Source organism: Megascapheus bottae, chromosome 3, assembly GCF_031878675.1.
Source record: "Megascapheus bottae isolate mThoBot1 chromosome 3, mThoBot2.hap1, whole genome shotgun sequence".
Classification (NCBI taxonomy): Eukaryota; Metazoa; Chordata; class Mammalia; order Rodentia; family Geomyidae; genus Megascapheus; species Megascapheus bottae.
Window position 1 is genome coordinate 38,622,011 of NC_143511.1, and position 17,789 is coordinate 38,639,799.

Here is a 17,789-nt window from a genome sequence, read left to right on the forward strand (position 1 = left end):
AAATGCAAAATGTGAGACAGCTGATGAATTGACATTTCTTCTTTTTAGAGGAAATGAGATGTTACAGAAATAGACTCTTTCATATCTTAGTAGGAGTTGCATTAAATCTATCTGGAAAGTACCTTGGGAGTAAATAGTAAATCATACATACTAAATGATGCTATATGCAAATCAGAATATATGCATTTTTAGGTAAACACCCTGGCAAAGGGAGTGAAGGTGGCCAGATTAATGATTCTGGGTGGGTCGGGGAAATCACAGAACAATTTGTCTTGTTATATTTGGCTATTTCTGCTCGTAAATAAAAAAGAAAAATTCTGAAAGCCAAAAAGAAAAAAATTGTGAAGGCAAACCAGTATCTCCCCTAGAATTTGATATGAAAGACTATGAAGTTGATTGGTAGAAATGCCAGTAAAAGGTACTCATGCCTTAAGATTTGTCATGAGTGAAGGATTAGTTGGCAATACCTATAAAAGATGGGCTGGGGAAATCAGGAAATCAACTCTTTTTGCAATAGCCTTAAAGAAAATAAAGTACCTAGGAATTAATTAAGAATGTAAAGGACCTTTTTGATGAAAATTTTAAAACGCTGAAAAAGGAAATTAAAGCAGAACTGAGGAAATGGGAAAACCTCTCATGCTCCTGGATTGGAAGAATTAAAATCATGAAAATGGCAATCTTGCCAAGGGCTATGTACAAATTCAATGCAATGCCCATCAATATCCCAATGTCATTCTTTAAAGAAATATTCCATATGAATTTTGGACTATTTTTATTCTTCTTTTATATTTTTATTGTAATTAATAGAAAGGTTACATTATATTCACCAGATAGAAGGTGCATTACTTCACAAACATTGATACACTTTCTCATGTCTTGGTGGGTATCAAATATATTTTTAAAAAAAGATGGGCTAGGGAGTGTGGCCTAGTGTTAGAGTGCTTGCCTAGCATGCACAAAAACCGGGGTTCAATTCCTCAGTACCACATACAAAGAAGAAGCCAGAAGTGGTGCTGTGGCTCAAGTGGTAGAGCACTAGTCTTGAGAAAGCCCAAAGACAATGCCCAGGACCTGAGCTCAAAGCCCAGGACTGCCCCCCCCCTAAAAGAAAGATACTGAACAGAATCTGGTCAAACAAGAATTATTTGCCACTTGGTAAAGTTGGCTTCAGTGTATTAATAAAGCTGTATGTTGATGAGATATTGCTCAAGGGTAATTTATACTTGGCACTTTCTGTGGCTACTGTTTCACCTTAGTGATAAAGGTACCTGAATTGCAGAAAAGATGTATTTGATGTTGCATTATAAATGTTAATAAACTTCCATTGATGTTAAATCTATAAAATGTAAGGATTCAGATTATAAAGCGATGTCTTAGTTCCTGCACTTAGAGATTGTTTAGGAAAGGTAAATAAAGGAATACAGCCCCTTGTTTTCCCTGAGGCCTTGTCTTTGCAGGGATTCAAGAGTAAATATCACTTCTCATCCTGTTCAAGAAACAGTAATACAACAAGATGAAGGAGCCAGGATTTAGGAGTTAAAATGATCACCTTTGCTATCTGCTTTACTACTCGAGCAGATATTGGGCAGAGTAGGCTTCGCTTTCTGTGGGCTAACAGGTCTCTAAGAGTGAACCTTGGGGCCGGTGCGGTGGCTCATACCTATAATCCTAGCTACTCAGGAGGTTAAGGTCTGAGGATTGGAAGTTCAAAACCAGCCTGGGCACTGAAGTCCCAGAGACTCTTATCTCCAATTAACCACTAGAAAAGGGGAAGTTGGGCTGTGGCTCAAGTGGTAGTGCAGTATCCTTGAGCTGAAAAGCTCTGGGACATTGCCCAGGCCCAGGGGTAGAGTGGTAGCCTTGAGCTGAAGTGCTCAGGGACAGTGCCCAGGCCAGGAGTTCAAGCCCCATGACCCACCAAAAAAAAAAAAAAGTGAACCTTGGGCTGGTAGTTTGGCCTAATGGTAGAGTGCTTGCCTTCTGTGCACCAAGTTTCAAATTTGATTCCTTGGTACCATGTACATAGAAAAAGCCAGAAGTGGTGCTGTGGCTCACATGGTAGAGCTATAGCATTGAGGAAGTCCAAGGATAGTGCTTAGGCCCTGAGTTCAAGCCCCAGGACTGGCCAAAAAAATAAAGACTAAACCTTAAGATCAGGCTTAACTTAATGGCAGATAACTTAAGGAACTGTAGACTCCTGAAGAGCAGGGCAACCACGCATATTGTCTGTCTGCAGGTTGGCTCCAAAGAGAATTATCTCTAAACCAGAGATCTCGAAGCTGTCTCTTGGCTCACAACACCTTTAGCATCTACATACATTTTTAGGTTAAAAAAAACTCACTCTATATGGTAATTAAATCAGATCCAAATAACTTATACTATTAAGTCAGTGACTCACTGTTTCACCTGATACCCTGCAGAATCCCTGGCTATTGGCTGTGGTGCCCAACGTACCATAACACATAATATGGCGAACACAGTGCCTTTCAGAATAAGTCAGTGTGGATCATCTTGATAGAAGCTTTGAGGTAGCATGTAACCACCCAGAGCATTTATTCTAGGCATAAGAAAGCTTTTGCCAAGGGAGGAAGTGAGCTTCTCTTAACCTGCCACATTTGCTGAGGAATCTGGCTTCCACTGCAGGGTAATCCCAGGGCTGAAGTGACTTCCTGTCCTCGCAGAGCAGACATATGCATTTAGCATGGACTCAGAAGCTCTGCCTTCAACCTTCTTAGTACTGCAGAAGTATTTGGAAAGGAAATGGAAAGTGAGGTGATGACCCCCAAGGCATAGCCAGAGTGTATTTCTCTAGCAAGTGCTTTCAATTCTGGATGCCCTGAGGGCAAATACTGTCAAGGCCGAAAATAAGCTTGTTTTTATTTAACTTAAGTTAGATACAGACTGTCAGTTTTCTAGAACCTTTGAGCACATGAGTTTTTCTTTGCCCATAGCTCTAAAGGGAAGCATAGTCCATAGTTAGGAAAATGAACAGCCTGGCCTTTCATGTGATAGTCCCAATTCAACATGAAGTGTCCACTCCTTTCTAAGGCAGAATTTCTATTAGTAACAAAAAGAAATTCATGGTGGGTTTCTAGTCATCACTAAATATTTCTTCTGTGTGCTTCTCATCTACATGACACAACACGCCAGACTGCATTGCATTTCAGTCAAATTGGCCTCATCAGTAAAAAGCTAGTATTAGAAAGTCATGAATTGCTAAGTGTGCAAAAAAATGATCAAAGTAGTATTCATTTATATTAACATATAAGAGTACACAGCTTGATTATTTTTGCTATTTTCCTATAACCTCTTCCCCCTCAAAAGCACCTTCCAGAATGAACTCCTTGGGTAGTTTGCTCTGAATTTTATTAGGAAGCTGCAACATAGACCAAAAGACCTGATATTAGACAACTTTGATTCTGAACCACTGTGATTACTGGGGAAAGGTAGTAAACTGGACCCTGAATGGGAGCATTTGTTTGGGAATAAACAGGGATATGCATGTGCATATGTGTATGTGTGCTGGTACCAGGCTTGGATTCAGGGCCTAGGTTCTATCCCTTAGCTTTTTCTGTTTAAGGCTAGTGGTTTACCACATGAGCCACAACTCTGCTTCCAGCGTTTTGATGGTTAGTTCAAGATAAGAGTCTCTCAGAATTGTCTACCCAAGCTGTCTTTATCCAGATTGTCTTTAAACCATGATTCTCCAATCTCAGCCTCCCAAGTAGCTAGAATTATAGACAGGAGCCACCAGCATACAGCAGGAGCAGAGCACATTGCAGCTGCACTCCCACCTGCTTTTTCCTTCCTACTTCCTTGGCAAGTTTCACCATTTCTGAGCTCAGATATCCCCTTCCTTACCTTTATAAGCTCAGCTTTTACTCTAATATCCAGCCTCATTCCTCTGGAGAGCCTGACAGCTTAAAGGAGCCTCCTCGAACGCTCAGTTTCCTTGTCAGTAAAATGGGGATAATTAATAATCTGTCTACTTCAGAGAGTGTTTGTAAAGATCAAATTAGATTTATGCTGAAGCATTTTGTTAACTGGAAAATGCTATTAAATGCCAGGTGTTATAAATCATTAGCTGGTCTCTTCTTCAGCTAAAACCGTTTCTCTGCATATTTTAGTCAGCCTCTGAACAATTCTTTGTCAAATAGCAAATGTAAATGCTGCTATTTTTTTTCCCACTTGGATTATGGTGGCTCCTTAGCAACTTTATGATATAGGCTGAATCTTTAAGTACTCCTTTGGCTCATATCTCTTCCCCTGAATACCCATGCAAGATCATAACCCATAAAACACAGAGGCAATAACTCCTTTTAATTGTCAGGAGTTCATCATTTGCTAAGTTCTAAATGCAGCCACTTAAGCACTTGCCTTGAAAAGCCTGTTTCTGTTTATTCCTCAGAGCCGGGACTGTTTGACGCTGGGCCCCCCTGGCGAGGGAGAAGTTGTCCAAGTCAAGTGGCCTGATGGCAAACTCTATGGAGCAAAATACCTTGGATCAAATGTGGCCTATATGTACCAGGTGGGTGCTGCTCTCTCTATGATGCTTGCCAAGATGAATGGAAAAGGGTGGTAGAGACTGTGTAGGAATGTGCTATGGTGCACCTGAGATTCCTCTTTTTTCTCTGTGAAGGCCACAGATTCCAGATTTAGTAACTCAAGTGAAAGCTCTGAAGTTTGCTGTTGAAGTCGGGCGTGAAAAACCCTACAATATTTGATGAATAGGTGATTTGGAGTATTTTTAAGTCATTAAATAATAAGATATATTACTTTGTTATAATGATAAGAAAAGAGACCGATTGGCAGGTCCATCTCACATCGAGGCTGAGTTAGTGATGGTTGTTCATCAGTTAGCAGCACCTCATAGCTTTTGCCTGGGAGACATCACCCTGGCCATCTCTGCTAAACTTAAACCAGCAGAGCTCTCTGGTCCATTTATGGCCAGTTGGTATTGTAAGGAGCTGGTGCTTCTCACCCAAGCTTAAAACAGTGCTAATTTAAGGGAAAGTCCAGTTATCAAGTGCATTCTGTCCAGTAGGGAAGTCTAAGGGTGTTTGCAATTAAAAATATTTAATTCCTTCCAGAAATAAAATCAAGTTGTTGTTGTTGCTGTTGTTGTTGTTGTTGTTAATAGGAATCAACCCATTTGCAATAGCACCCAAAAGAATAAAATATTTAGGAATTAACCTAAACAAAGATATAAAGGAATTATTTAATGAAAACTATAAAAGCCTAACAAAGGAAATTAAAGAAGATACCAGGAAATTGAAAGACAACCCATGCTTGTGGGTAGGGGGAACCAATATACTGAAAATGGCCATACTGCCAAAATTGATATACAAATTCAATGCAATCCTCATCAAAATCCCAAAGACATTCTTTACTGAAATAGAAGGTGCAATCCAAAGGTTTATATGGAACAACAAAAGACCTAGAATAGCCAAACAATTCTAGGCAAAAAGAGCAATGCAGGTGGTATTACAGTCCCAGACTTCAAAGTCTACTATAGAGCCATAATAACAAAAACAGCTTGGTATTGGCACAAAAATAGACCAGGAAAACAATGGAACAGAAGATCCAGAAATAAAACCACATGCCTATAGTCAACTAATATTTGACAAAGGAGTCAGAGATATATAGTGGAATAAACACATCCTCTTCAATTATTGGTGCTGGGAAAACTGGGCAGCCACAGGCAGAAAACTAAAACATTGATCCCAGTCTGTTGCCACGCACAAATATTAACTCAAAATGAATCAAAGACCTCAATATCTGACGTGAAACCCTGAAACTGCTACACAATAGAGTAGGAGAGACACTGGAACTCACAGGCAAAAACTTCTTGAACAGGGTCTTAGGGTCACAACAGATTGGAGAGAAACTTGACAAATGTGACTACCTAAAGTAAAAAGTTTCTGCACAAACAAAGGCATAACTCCTAAAGTAGAGAGACAGCCAACCAACTGGGAAAAGCTATTTACCAATAATACATCAGACAAATGCTTAATATCCAATATCTACAGGGAACTCAAGAAACTAATCCCCCCCATGCCCACTAAACCAATCGCTAAATGGGCAAGGGAACTAAAGAGAGACTTATCAAAAGAAGAGGTTAAAATGACAGAAAAGCATATGAAAAAACACTCATCATCCACAGTCATAAAGTAAATGAAAATAAAAACAACCCTAATATACCACCTTACCCCAAATAGAATGTCCAATATTCTGAACTCAGACAATGACAAATACTGGTGGGGTTGTGGAGAAAGAGGAGCCCTACTGCACTGCTGGTGGGAATGTAAACAAGTTCAGCCACTCTGGAAAGCAGTTTGGGGGTTTCTTAAAGAACTGAAAATAGACCTTCCCTATGATCCTGCCATACCACTCCTGGGCATCTATCCTGAGCATCATAACCCAGGATATGGTAAGGACATCTGCTCAGCAATGTTCATCTCTGCACTATTCACAATAGCCAAACAATGGAAACAACCCAGATGCCCCACTACAGGTGAATGGGTGCAAAAAATGTGGTACATATATACAATGAAATTCTACATAGCCAACAGACAAGATAAAATAATAGCATTTGCTGGGAAGTGGATAAAACTAGAGCAAATCATGTTGAGCAAGATAAGTCAAGACCAAAGGAACAAAAGGCACATGGTTTCCTTGATATGTGGATATTAGATCCAAACAGTACAAGAGTGATGACTCAATCAATATTCAGTTACCCAAGGTCATTGACATGGTCTTAGAGATATAAATGTAACTACATAGACATACAAACTCTCAGCTTAATTTTAATTATGCGCTAAAATTTATGTGCCAGTGATTACATATTCCCTTCTTAAATATTTGTTTGTTAAACATGGCATTTGAAATATGACATAAAAAATAAAGCAATGCTTAGTAAACAAGACATTAAAATGGAAAAAAAATGGGGATCAACATGGATAGCATGTGTGCTTTTGTACTTCCTCAGAGGTTTTAAAAGGAACACATTAGATCTAAAATAGTAGCATTTTCAGTAATATATCAGCTTTCCAGGCTAAGGTAAAGTTAAAAAAAAAAAGATTGGAATAAAAAGAGAAAAAGCAAGGAGCTTCAGGCTTGTTAAGTAAAACCAGCTTGAAAATGATAAGTGTGCCAGTTTCAGCAGAGTAAAATGTTCAGGTACTGATAAGGGCCAGGCTTAATGGAATGGTACATTATAGGACACTGCACCAGGAACTAGAGGAATACAGTGTAACTAAACTTTCTTGAAGAAGTTTTGAAAAAACTTAGAACATTTTTCATGGTGTAGAAAAGTCTCAGGGGAAGGATTAGTATGTATCCATTGTGTATGTTTAGGGGAGTTTATGTATGCTCAGGGCGTTTTCCCCTTTGCATGTGGTATTTATGACAAAGTCTAGTTGCATATTTAGAGTATAATAGGGTAAGTGCTGGATGGAGCCTTTTTGTAAAAAGATTGGCTAACATTAACCAAAAATCCTAAGACAGGCTGCAGAAGCAGCAAAGAAGCATTACTGGATTATTCAAAAGAAAACAATTGCATTTAATTAATATTAAACAGGTAAGTGTAGAAGTGAAGCTTCTTACATGTAGCAAAGCTGATAAAAGTAGCACAGAATGAGGACATGTTGAAATTTAGCCAATTAGTAATCAGTGTGTTCTCTGCAGTTGAATTTATGATGGCCTATCAGCACAAAACTAAGGCCATATTTATGGACTTAGTGGAAGAGTGATATTAAAATTGTCTCTCAAGCACAAGTAGTTTGAAATTCCTGATTAAGTCAAGTGTCTTTTAAGATCATGTTTGGTGATTTGTGTCTATTCAACTTCACCATTGAATAAACACAAACATAAGAATAGCTATGAATAAGGTATAGTGTTCAATATTTTAAGTGTATATACGTAATTGTTTATTCTTGTGTTCTACAAAATAGGTTTTGTATTGACTTCTGTTTTGCAAACTAGGGGATAGGGGACTCAGTTAACAAATTTTAGCAACTTTTCACGGAAAGAACACTTTTTTGATAATTTGAGAGTGCACAACTCTGTCCTTATTGGAAAGAACAGCTGTTTGTGCTCTGTTGGACAGATCCCAGGATTGAATACTGAGTCTTGCATCATGATGGCGAGATGGTCTGTTCCTAGTCTGCCATGCTCTATTTTAGATTCATAATTGCCTCCTTCTCTTAAAAATTTCAAGTGATCTAAAAGAAATGAAATAGACACAGGTGGATGTAGCTCTGCTATCAAATAATATAAAGATGATGACACATTGGCCTAATTAAATATCGAAGAAACCATTGTGCTGAGAGAAAATGAAGAAAATTATTCTCACCGTCAGCCTTCCAGAAATAAGCCTAATTCTACCCTTTTGTGTAGCTTACTCTTATTAGTGATACATTGATCACTGATAAAAGCTCACTAATAAGATACATGATCACTAATAAGTGATACATTGACCACTAAGTTTGGAGAGGAAAGGAGGGAGAGAGGAAGGAAAGAAGGAAGGAAGGAAGGAAGGTGCCAACAGTTTATGCCTGTTAATCCTAGTTACTCAGGAGACTGAGATCTGAGTATCAAGGTTCAAAGCCAGCCTGGGTAGGAAAGTCTGTGAAATCCTTATCTCTAGTAAATGCACAAGTGGAACTATTGCTCAGTGATAGAGCATTAATCTTGGCAAGGGAGAGAGGGGGAACAGAAAAAAGGGTAGATGATGGATGGAAAAGGATGGGGGGGATTTCACATTTTTTCAAACTCCAACAAAATTCTGTTCATACAATTAGATAACTCACCTTTTGGACAAGAATTACCAGAGCATTTCCATCTGTTAACGGTGTGACATCTGAATGATTTAGAATGACTTGGTGTGCCACCAAGTCAACACATGTTTTCCTATAGAGCACACGTTGGATAGATTGCTTGTTGCCATTTAGTTAGGATGATAAAGAGTTTCAAACACTTTTCTTTAAGATGAGAGTGTGTATTCACACATTGATGAGGTTTACATGCTAACAAGTTGAGAAACTGGGATTTGCTTCTTTTGAATTTGACAAAGATAGTTTTGGAAGTGAAATGTTAAAGCTGCATGGGAATTTGAGAAGCTGTCTCATCTGGGAAGATTCTCACACACAAACAGTATCTTTCCTCACAGAAGAGCAGCTCTTCCCCTATAAGTTTGGAGAGCTTCTTAAAGAGACACACCATGGGGCTAAGAGATCGAGTGTTATTTTAGTGGTTAATTTTCCACTGTCTCATGATCTGAGAAATCATTTGGTCAGCCTCTGTTTTTTGCTTTAAGAATATGGTTCTCACATGAAGAAATGCTCAACATCTCTGGTCATAAAAGAAATGCAAATCAAAACAACGCTAAGATTCTACCTCACTCCAGTTAGAATGGCCAGGATCAAAAAAACTAATAACAACAGATGCTGGAGGGGATGTGGCCACTGTTGGTGGGAGTGCAAACTCGTTCAACCACTATGGAAAGCAGTATGGCAGTTGCTCAAAAGACTAAACATAGAGCTCCCCTATGACCCAGCAATTCCACTACTTGGCATTTACCCAATCATTCAGAAACAAGGACATACTAAATCAACCAGCACAACAATGTTCATTGCAGCACTTTTTACCATAGCAAAGATATGGAACCAACCTAGATGTCCCTCTGTTGATGAGTGGATCAGCAAGATGTGGTATTTGTACACAATAGAATTCTATGAGGCTGTCAGAAAGAATGACATCGCCCCATTTGTTAGGAAATGGAAAGACTTAGAAAAGATCATATTAAGTGAAATAAGCCAGACTCAAAGGAACTTAGGCTCAATGGTTTCCCTCATTTGTCATAATCAGTAGAAACCTTGGGCTCTACTAGCAGAGATTTGCAATAGAGCAAAACCTTGACACAAAAGACCATATAGTAGGACGATAAATGGAAGGATCTCTAGGATATAGAAACATAAGCCATATAATGAATGATTGTTGTTCTTAATGTACTATGTTATCTCTCATCTCTTTTGCTATCCCTTGGTTATCTCATATTGTTACAGTATCTCACTTTTTGCCTGATATATCGGATATATTTGTATTTGGTTATTTGAAATTAGATAGGGAACGGGGGAAAACAAGAAGAGGGGTGGGGGTGGGGGTGGGGGGAGGGAAATGGGGACCAAGACATGTGAAAGGGTATCAATGAATGGGAATTAATTCACCATCTATCTGGCAAATATCATGTAACCCTTCTATTAATTACAATAAAAATATATGAAAAAAAGTATATGGTTCTCATATTGCAAGCCTCTCCTATTCAAGAAGTTTAGCTGTTTTCAAATCTGTTTTATTGGCAGAATATGGTGTATATGTATAATCCCAGCTATATGCCTGTAATTATAGCAGTGTGTAAGGTATGAGAAGGAATCATTGTCTGGAGCCACCCAGAGCCAAAGAGAAGTTATCTTAGAAGTAAGAGCTTGCAGCATGACTCCAGTGATTGAGCACCTGCCTAGAAGGCACAAGGCATCTAGGTACCAGTGTTGTATCCCTCTAATCCTAGCTATCCAGAAAGCTGAGATGTGAGATCAAGATTCAAGGCTGTCCTACGCAAACTAATCCAAGAGATTCCTAATTCTAATTAACTAGCAAATGCTGTGAAAGTAGAGGTGTGACTCAAGTGGTAGAGGCACCCAGTCATTAGTGGAAGAGTTAATAAGCAAGAGAATGAGGCCTTGAGTTCAAACCCCAGGATGAAAAACATAACCCCTACTTGGTTTTCAGATTTATAAGGAAAAGAACTTTACTGGGCTTTGCCTCCTTCTGTGTTTGAGTCCTTTATTTTTTTTTCTCCTTTCATAACTGATTAGAAGCTTTAAAAGTAGTCAATACTCAGCTGGGTGTGGTGGCTCATGCCTGTAATCCTAGCTACTCAGGAGGCTGAGATCTGAAGGTCACAGTTCAAAGCCAGCCCCAGTACTTAAAAATCAACGAGACTCTTACCTTTAATTAATTACCAGAAAACCAGAAGTGGAGCTGTGGTTCAAGGGGTAGGGTGGTAGCCTTGAACCGAAATGCTCAGGGACAACACCCAGGCCCACAACCGACCAAAAAACAAATCAAAACAAAAAAGAGTAGTCAATACTTGTCTGTTTTTACTGTACATCATGATGTCTTTTGTGTTATCAGGTTGAATTTGAAGATGGATCCCAGATAGCAATGAAGAGAGAGGACATCTACACCTTAGATGAAGAGCTACCCAAGAGGGTGAAGGCTCGTTTCGTAAGTGCTGACAGTTGCCACTTGGGGTCCCTCCAGGGGAGGCCTTGTCCTTTCTCTTGTTTCCTAAGTTGAGCAGGAAATACCTGGGGGCTTTGAGTTAATTTAGAAGAATGTCCATGTTGCATTTTGCTTACTTATTGAAACCTACCGAATACAAACCTCAAAATGTGGTCAAAAATATGGAAGTCAGTTGTACCTAGCTTCATTTCCTTCTAATGAAGTTGAATGACATTCATTGTGTTATCATTTATTGATGCACAAAAGTAGATCCTCTGTGCCAAGCATCAGGAGCGACAAAGATTCCATCGAGGCAGTTGCTATGTTGTTGGCAGTAGCAATATGGCAAGGGAAGTTTCTAGTAGTGGAGGTCTTGGATCAGAAGGTCAGAAGGTCACTCATATTTCTGACTGCTCCTGGTACCAGTCAGCTCCTAACTTTTCTTTCTTCCTTTCTTTCTTTTTTTTTTTTTGTTGTTGTTGTTGATTGTGGGGCTTGAACTCTGGGTCTGGGCATTGTCCTCAAGCTCTTCAGCTCAAGGCTATCACCCTACCCCTTCAGCCACAGTGTCACTTCTGGTTTTCTAGGGGTTAACTGGAGGTAAGAGTCTTACAGACTTTAGTGTCCGGGCTGGCTTCAACTGTGATCTTCAGATCTCAGCCTCCTGAGTAGGCAGGGTTACAGGCATGAGCTACCACACCCGGCTTCAATTTCTTAATAAAAAAGATAAAACCTGAACACTAGTTGTGGGAATTCTAAAGCCCTTTTTAGTTGCAAGCCTAGTATATGCCACTAAAAGATAAACACAGATAAGTAATCTAAACAAATTGTTAAAAACCATCATTCACAATAATTTGTTTCATATTATTGTGTCATAACTATTTAGTGGACCCTGAAATGAAGTCAGTTTTGCTCATTTAGAATTATGTCTACTACATGTGTGAGATGATAAATCCTAAACAGAGAAATTTGAATGAATGGGGCTTTTCTAACTAAAAATGAATTTATTTACTGAATAAATGGAATGAGATTTTCCTGGCTAAAATGGACTTATTTGCTGAATAAATGACACTCTTAGTTTTCGACACATGCTTATGATAGCCTTTCCCATGACAACAGAGTTACTATAAATTATTTGGTTATTTTGGGAAGAACCAATGGTTTCCTTTCATGTGAATCATAGATTCAGTTCCTTTTCCTGTCAGCTGGGCCCCTGACTGCAGGAGCCTGCCCGCAGAGGGTGTGAACTAACATTGTCCTCCTGGCTGTATCCTCAGGAGATGGCAAGATCCTTCAAAGGAAATAGTCAAGAGAAGGAATGCTTGTCTCTGCTGCCCACCCAGCAGGAAGTGTGGGGCCCACGGGGCTTGTACATACCTGTGAACAGGTTAAGGTTAACCAGATGATAATAACCGCAAGGAAAGGGAAGATTAAATGTGACTATTGTAAAGGCACCCACTTGCTAATACTTCACGAAGTCCTACATAGCCTATGCCACTACTAGATCTTGAAATCTCAGAAAAAGCTTCAAGGTGATGGAGACGATTCTCTCACTTTCTTTCCATCTCCCCTAGCTGCCTGCTCTCTTGTCTCCTCCCTCTCCTTTCCTAGTGTCTAGAGAGTTAGGGGACTGGACTATGTAGCCTTCTGGAAGTCTCTTCTGCCTTTGACTGTATTACAGAACGCACCCTACCAGCTAAGTGTCATAAATCCCACATACTCTGACTTTCCCACTTGAGAAGAAAAACTCTACTTTCTACCCCTGTCACCATCGCGTTGTTCTGCAGCAGATTTGGCTTCAATATCAAGATGTAGGCATCTGGACACAGCTCCTGAGTTTTCTAAGTTCTCTTTCTTTTGGCAAGCACGTTAGTGCTCAACTTTTTTCAAACTTAAAAAAAAGGGGGATAGAATATTTTAAACTTAAAAAAAAAGCACTGTAAAATATCTGAATCTGAATTGCATTACCACACTGTAGGCAGTGCATGCTATCAAACACAGCTGAGCCTAGCAGGGGTCTCAGGAGCAAAGGCCCCAACCCCTGTTGTTAGTGGATCAGAGGCCAAGCTGCTCTACTTGCTAACCTGCCTCCTGGGCTTCTGGAGGGGGATTAACCCTCTGTGGCCCTTGGGTCATCTGTCCATGACTGATGGTTTTTTTTTTTCCAGCTGGTGAAACAAATCTAATTGGAAAACTCATTGATGGAAGGTGCTTTATGGTTAGAGCAATCTTTTCCTTTTTTTCGGGCTGCAGGTTAACGCAGCCTTCAGCAGAAGGCCTTCATGTTTTAATGACTTGGGCTCACCCAGATTCACGCTGGAGGAGGGCGAAATGTTTCAAAGAGTCAGCAGTCCACCTCATGATTGTGCTGGGTTCTTTTCCACTCACTTCAGAAAAGGCCCCATTACCTTTTATTGTCTCACAGAATAACCATGGCAACGGTGCATAATTAACTGGAGCTCCTGGTAAATTGGCTTTATTATTGTGTTTGAGAAGCTGACTTTTGCTGTTCTTGCACAGTGGCAAAGCTTCCATAGATGTTTTATTTTCTGTGATAACTTTAGAAAAGTGAAAGATTTACTCAGAAGTGCTTTGCCAAAAATGAATGAAACAAAATGTTACCTCATAATCAACCGCAGTCTCAAGGTTTCTTCGCTGGTGAATCTAGGTAGGGCTGAGGGAACCCGTAGGGTAGTCCACTACCCCGCTAACACCGTGCCCAGGCCTGGGCCAGTCAGTACCACATCCTTCTGCAAAGTAACACTGGCTGCTTTCAGTCCACAGCCTCTGACATGCGATTTGAAGACACCTTTTACGGAGCAGACGTAATCCAAGGGGAGAGGAAGAGACAACGAGTGCTGAGCTCCAGGTTCAAGAATGAGTATGTAGATGACCCTGTGTACCGCACTTTCTTGAAGAGTTCTTTCCAGAAGAAGTGTCAGAAGAGGCAATAACCTACCCACAGTGCTGCAGGCCACAGGCAGCTCAGGCTGGAAGAGAAAGGGGGGAGGGACAGCTTTGAGGCTGAGCCTGTGTTCTGCTGGGATAGGTGGTGGGGTGCGTCTTTTGACAGTGGTAAAGACGGTGTCCAGAGTTTGATGACCAAGCAAACAAAACTCGCATACTTTCACCTGGCTTCAGCAATCTGAAGTCATCCTTCCATCTTAACTTTCACTTGGCGCAATTATCCTCTGTGATCCCAAAGAATTTTTCTAAGTGAAGAGAGATCGTAGTGAATGACCCACTAAAAAAAGCCCCTGCCAGAGATGGGCCACACGTGGCCCAGCCCCTCCTCAGGAGACGCATGGCAGGTTCTCTCCCCCATCCCAGCGGATGGGACCTGGCACCCAGGTGGGAGGGTGATAATTTATATCTCTTACAGTCAGGGAAGGACTCTCACTTATTTGTTTTAAATGGCAGTTTTTATAAAAAAAAAATTAAAAAAAACCTTTTTAAAACACAAATGGCATGTATGGTAATGAGATTTACCCGTGTGCTATCTGTATTCCCTTGTACAGAACTTTTACATTTTTTATATTCCTATTACTTTTGATTGTGTCTGATGAGAACTGAGTCGGCTTTTGTGAAATGAAATTTTTGGCTCTTGAGGAGGAATTGTTATGACTTCTATGGGAATTTTATATATTTAAAGAGGGAGATCTGGGCCTGTTATTTTTAAACACTTTTTTTTCATAATACCTATTCTGAGTAGATATTTATAAAATATGTTTCTTTCATTATGTGTTTGTAAAATTAGAGTTTAAAGAAATATGCCTTGATGCATAGTTTTGAACTAATATAACATGATTTTTTTTCTTTTTAAAACAGCCTGAAATGTAGTCGTGTTTAAAAATAAAGATTTCCATTTTCTCCTATCCTGTCTTCTGACTCCTTTCTTTGGGTTTAAACAAATAGAACACCAGGTTTATTGAGGAGCAGGACCCTCCCTCCACTACTGACATTGTACACGGTGGTGCACTGTGTATTTCTGATAATATCATTGTAGAGATGGGTTCATTTCCCAGCCTGCCACACAGGCCTTGTTCCCTTGCTTCTGGAATACTTTTCATTCAGGTTTTCTGGTCCCAGTCATCACGAGAAGGATCTGTGAGGTCCTCCGCCTCTCCCCTGACTTGACATGCAAACTGGAGGACAAGTAAGTGCCAAACCAGTTACTAGTGTCTACTTTAATTAGACAGAGTCACAATTACGCTGTAGAACAAGCAAAATCCTAACAGCCTGATGCAAGCAGCATTTTCCCCCCCTCTGGGCTCTACTATGCTGGTCTTGGCTGGATGGCATGTCTGTGCCAAGTGCCTCCTGTCTGCCATAGTGTACCAGTGTGCTAGTCCAGGTTTGTGCTCTTCATGTTGATGGTAGGGGTCGGACAGTAAGCAGGCCCAGTGAGCAAGCACATCTCAGTTCTCTACAGAGTATTACTTAATACCTGATGAAGGAAAAGCTCAGAGCTGGGGACTGGCAGGGCATTTCAAAGATTCAGGGCAAAGGTAGAACATCTCCTGTTTCTGGGTGTAGAGCAAAGTGCCAAACCAGTTAATGACAGTCCCAGCAAAGCTCAGTTCTCTAGACCCATGTGCTGGCATGGCATTCATTTTCCAGAGTGCCTCATGGCTGACCTCAGAGCTGGGGTGGAGCTCACCAGCCTCATTTCACAGGGACCAACTGTTCCACATTCTCTGCTAGTACAGTCATCTATTTTATCAAGTCATCAAGCTTGAATTTTCTATCTCTGGGTTTTAAATGGGACTGACCTGCTCTTTCCACGATAGGCCGGGAAAGTAGGCCTGTGTAAGGCATTAAGAGGAATTAATCTAAATAGGATCATTCGTTCTGTACAAGTTGGCCTGTCAGCAAGATTTCTGATTGGCTGCCATGGGAAGAAAATGTGCAGAGCCTTATGTGATCTCAAATACAGCTGTTCTTTATGGTCTCACTCAAGTAATGTTCCTATAACCAAGTACATCTGTATATGGCGTTAACAAAATAGTTCTGGCCACAAATAGACTCAGGTCATAGAGAAAAGTACCTTTGTCTCACTGCTTTCTGCATAAATTGTCTATTAGTTCTATGACTAGATAAAGCATTCAAGCTTTTTCACTTACTGTATGACACCTCAATTGTAATTTTCATTTCATTGTGTTACATTAACTTTCTAGTGTGTATATGTAGCATGAAAACAGTTAAAAGTCCTGAAGATTTTTTGTTGTTTTTTTTTTCTTTTAAATTGCTTAGCTGTGACAATTCTAATGTAATACTAAGTGCCTTTCTCTGGAGGTTAAGAAATTAGTAAAAAACTGGTTGGCATATTTCACAACATTATAATTCCTTTTATGTGTTTGAAATGAGGACAAATACAATCCTTCTCAGTTTACTTTCCTTAAGTGACTTTTCTTCTTTCATTTTATTTCTTTTAGTTTAGAGAGAAATTGAGAATAGACATCCACTGGAGTACCACATGGCTTCTCAGAATATATAAATCGCTATGGGGTTATAGTACATGGAAACACAAAGGCTCAGAATACAACACTATGTAGAACAGAATGGCTCTGCCGCTTCTTGCTGTACCATCATCTCAAGTGAAAGGAGGCCGTGCAGGCATGTTATTCTAGATGCCCTGAAGGTCTTATGAATAATCATTGGAGTGGTATCTGCAGAGAGATAGCATGGTGCCTTATTTTTGCCTTTAAGTAAAAGGGATCTGAAATGAAACAATCTTCATTTCCGATATAAATCAGCCCCATAAACTTGAAGCTAACCAGAGATCCCGAGGCATTCTCATTACATTAAGTAATTGGTTACTTTCAAGATTCAATTGACTACAAAGTCCTTCTGAGAATTCAGATGTGCAGTCATCCAAAATGTTGCACAGCTTTTCATGCAGCAAGAGGAAGAGACATAACCGCATTGATGAGTGAGGGAAACAATTTCTGACCTAGTCTAAGGAGGCCCAGGCTGAAGACTCAGAATCCCTGTGTTCTGTTTTTAGCAGAATATATAAATTCCTTTGAGGAAATGGAACTTTGTCAAGAACAGTGATACTGATGATGCATGGGATATCTATTGTATATACATAGCCTTGTAAGCTCCTTGGTGCTATTTGTCTTATTTAGCAGAGCTAGTGTCATCACCCTCTTACAGAAAGGAAACTAAGACTCAAAGGTTAAGGAACTTTTGACTCACTCTGCATTCTCAGTGCTTGAAGAAAATAAAAAGGATCTGACCCAAACAAAATCATTGGATAGATGAATGTAAAACTCAAAAGAAAAGTTAGCACAGAGATACAAATGTGGGTGCATTATCATTTTTAGTCAACAATTTAAATTTTAGAATCTGAAGTGCTCTTTGATCTGCTTTCTTTGTTGACTATTTGGAAGCTACTCTGGAAACATGCATGCTATTTCACTCCAGTTCAGATCTCTAGTCTTTGATGGTTAATGTAGGTCACTTTCCTGTGTGTTCTGGTTTTTGGGTTCCCATGTGGATTT

General features: G+C 39.9%; 1 protein-coding gene across 2 annotated transcripts in view; it reads left to right on the forward strand.

The window, feature by feature from the left end:
- The window catches only part of Kdm4c (lysine demethylase 4C), a 313,858-nt gene extending 298,717 nt beyond the window's left edge, over positions 1–15,141 (forward strand). For both annotated transcript variants that reach the window (XM_090329957.1, XM_090329958.1), the window contains 3 exons: positions 4,409–4,528; positions 11,194–11,286; positions 14,061–15,141. In XM_090329957.1, coding sequence (XP_090186083.1) covers positions 4,409–4,528; positions 11,194–11,286; positions 14,061–14,237 — 390 coding nt within the window. In that variant the 3' untranslated portion in view covers positions 14,238–15,141. The remainder of the gene's footprint in view (positions 1–4,408; positions 4,529–11,193; positions 11,287–14,060) is intronic.
- The last annotated feature ends 2,648 nt before the right edge of the window (positions 15,142–17,789 follow it).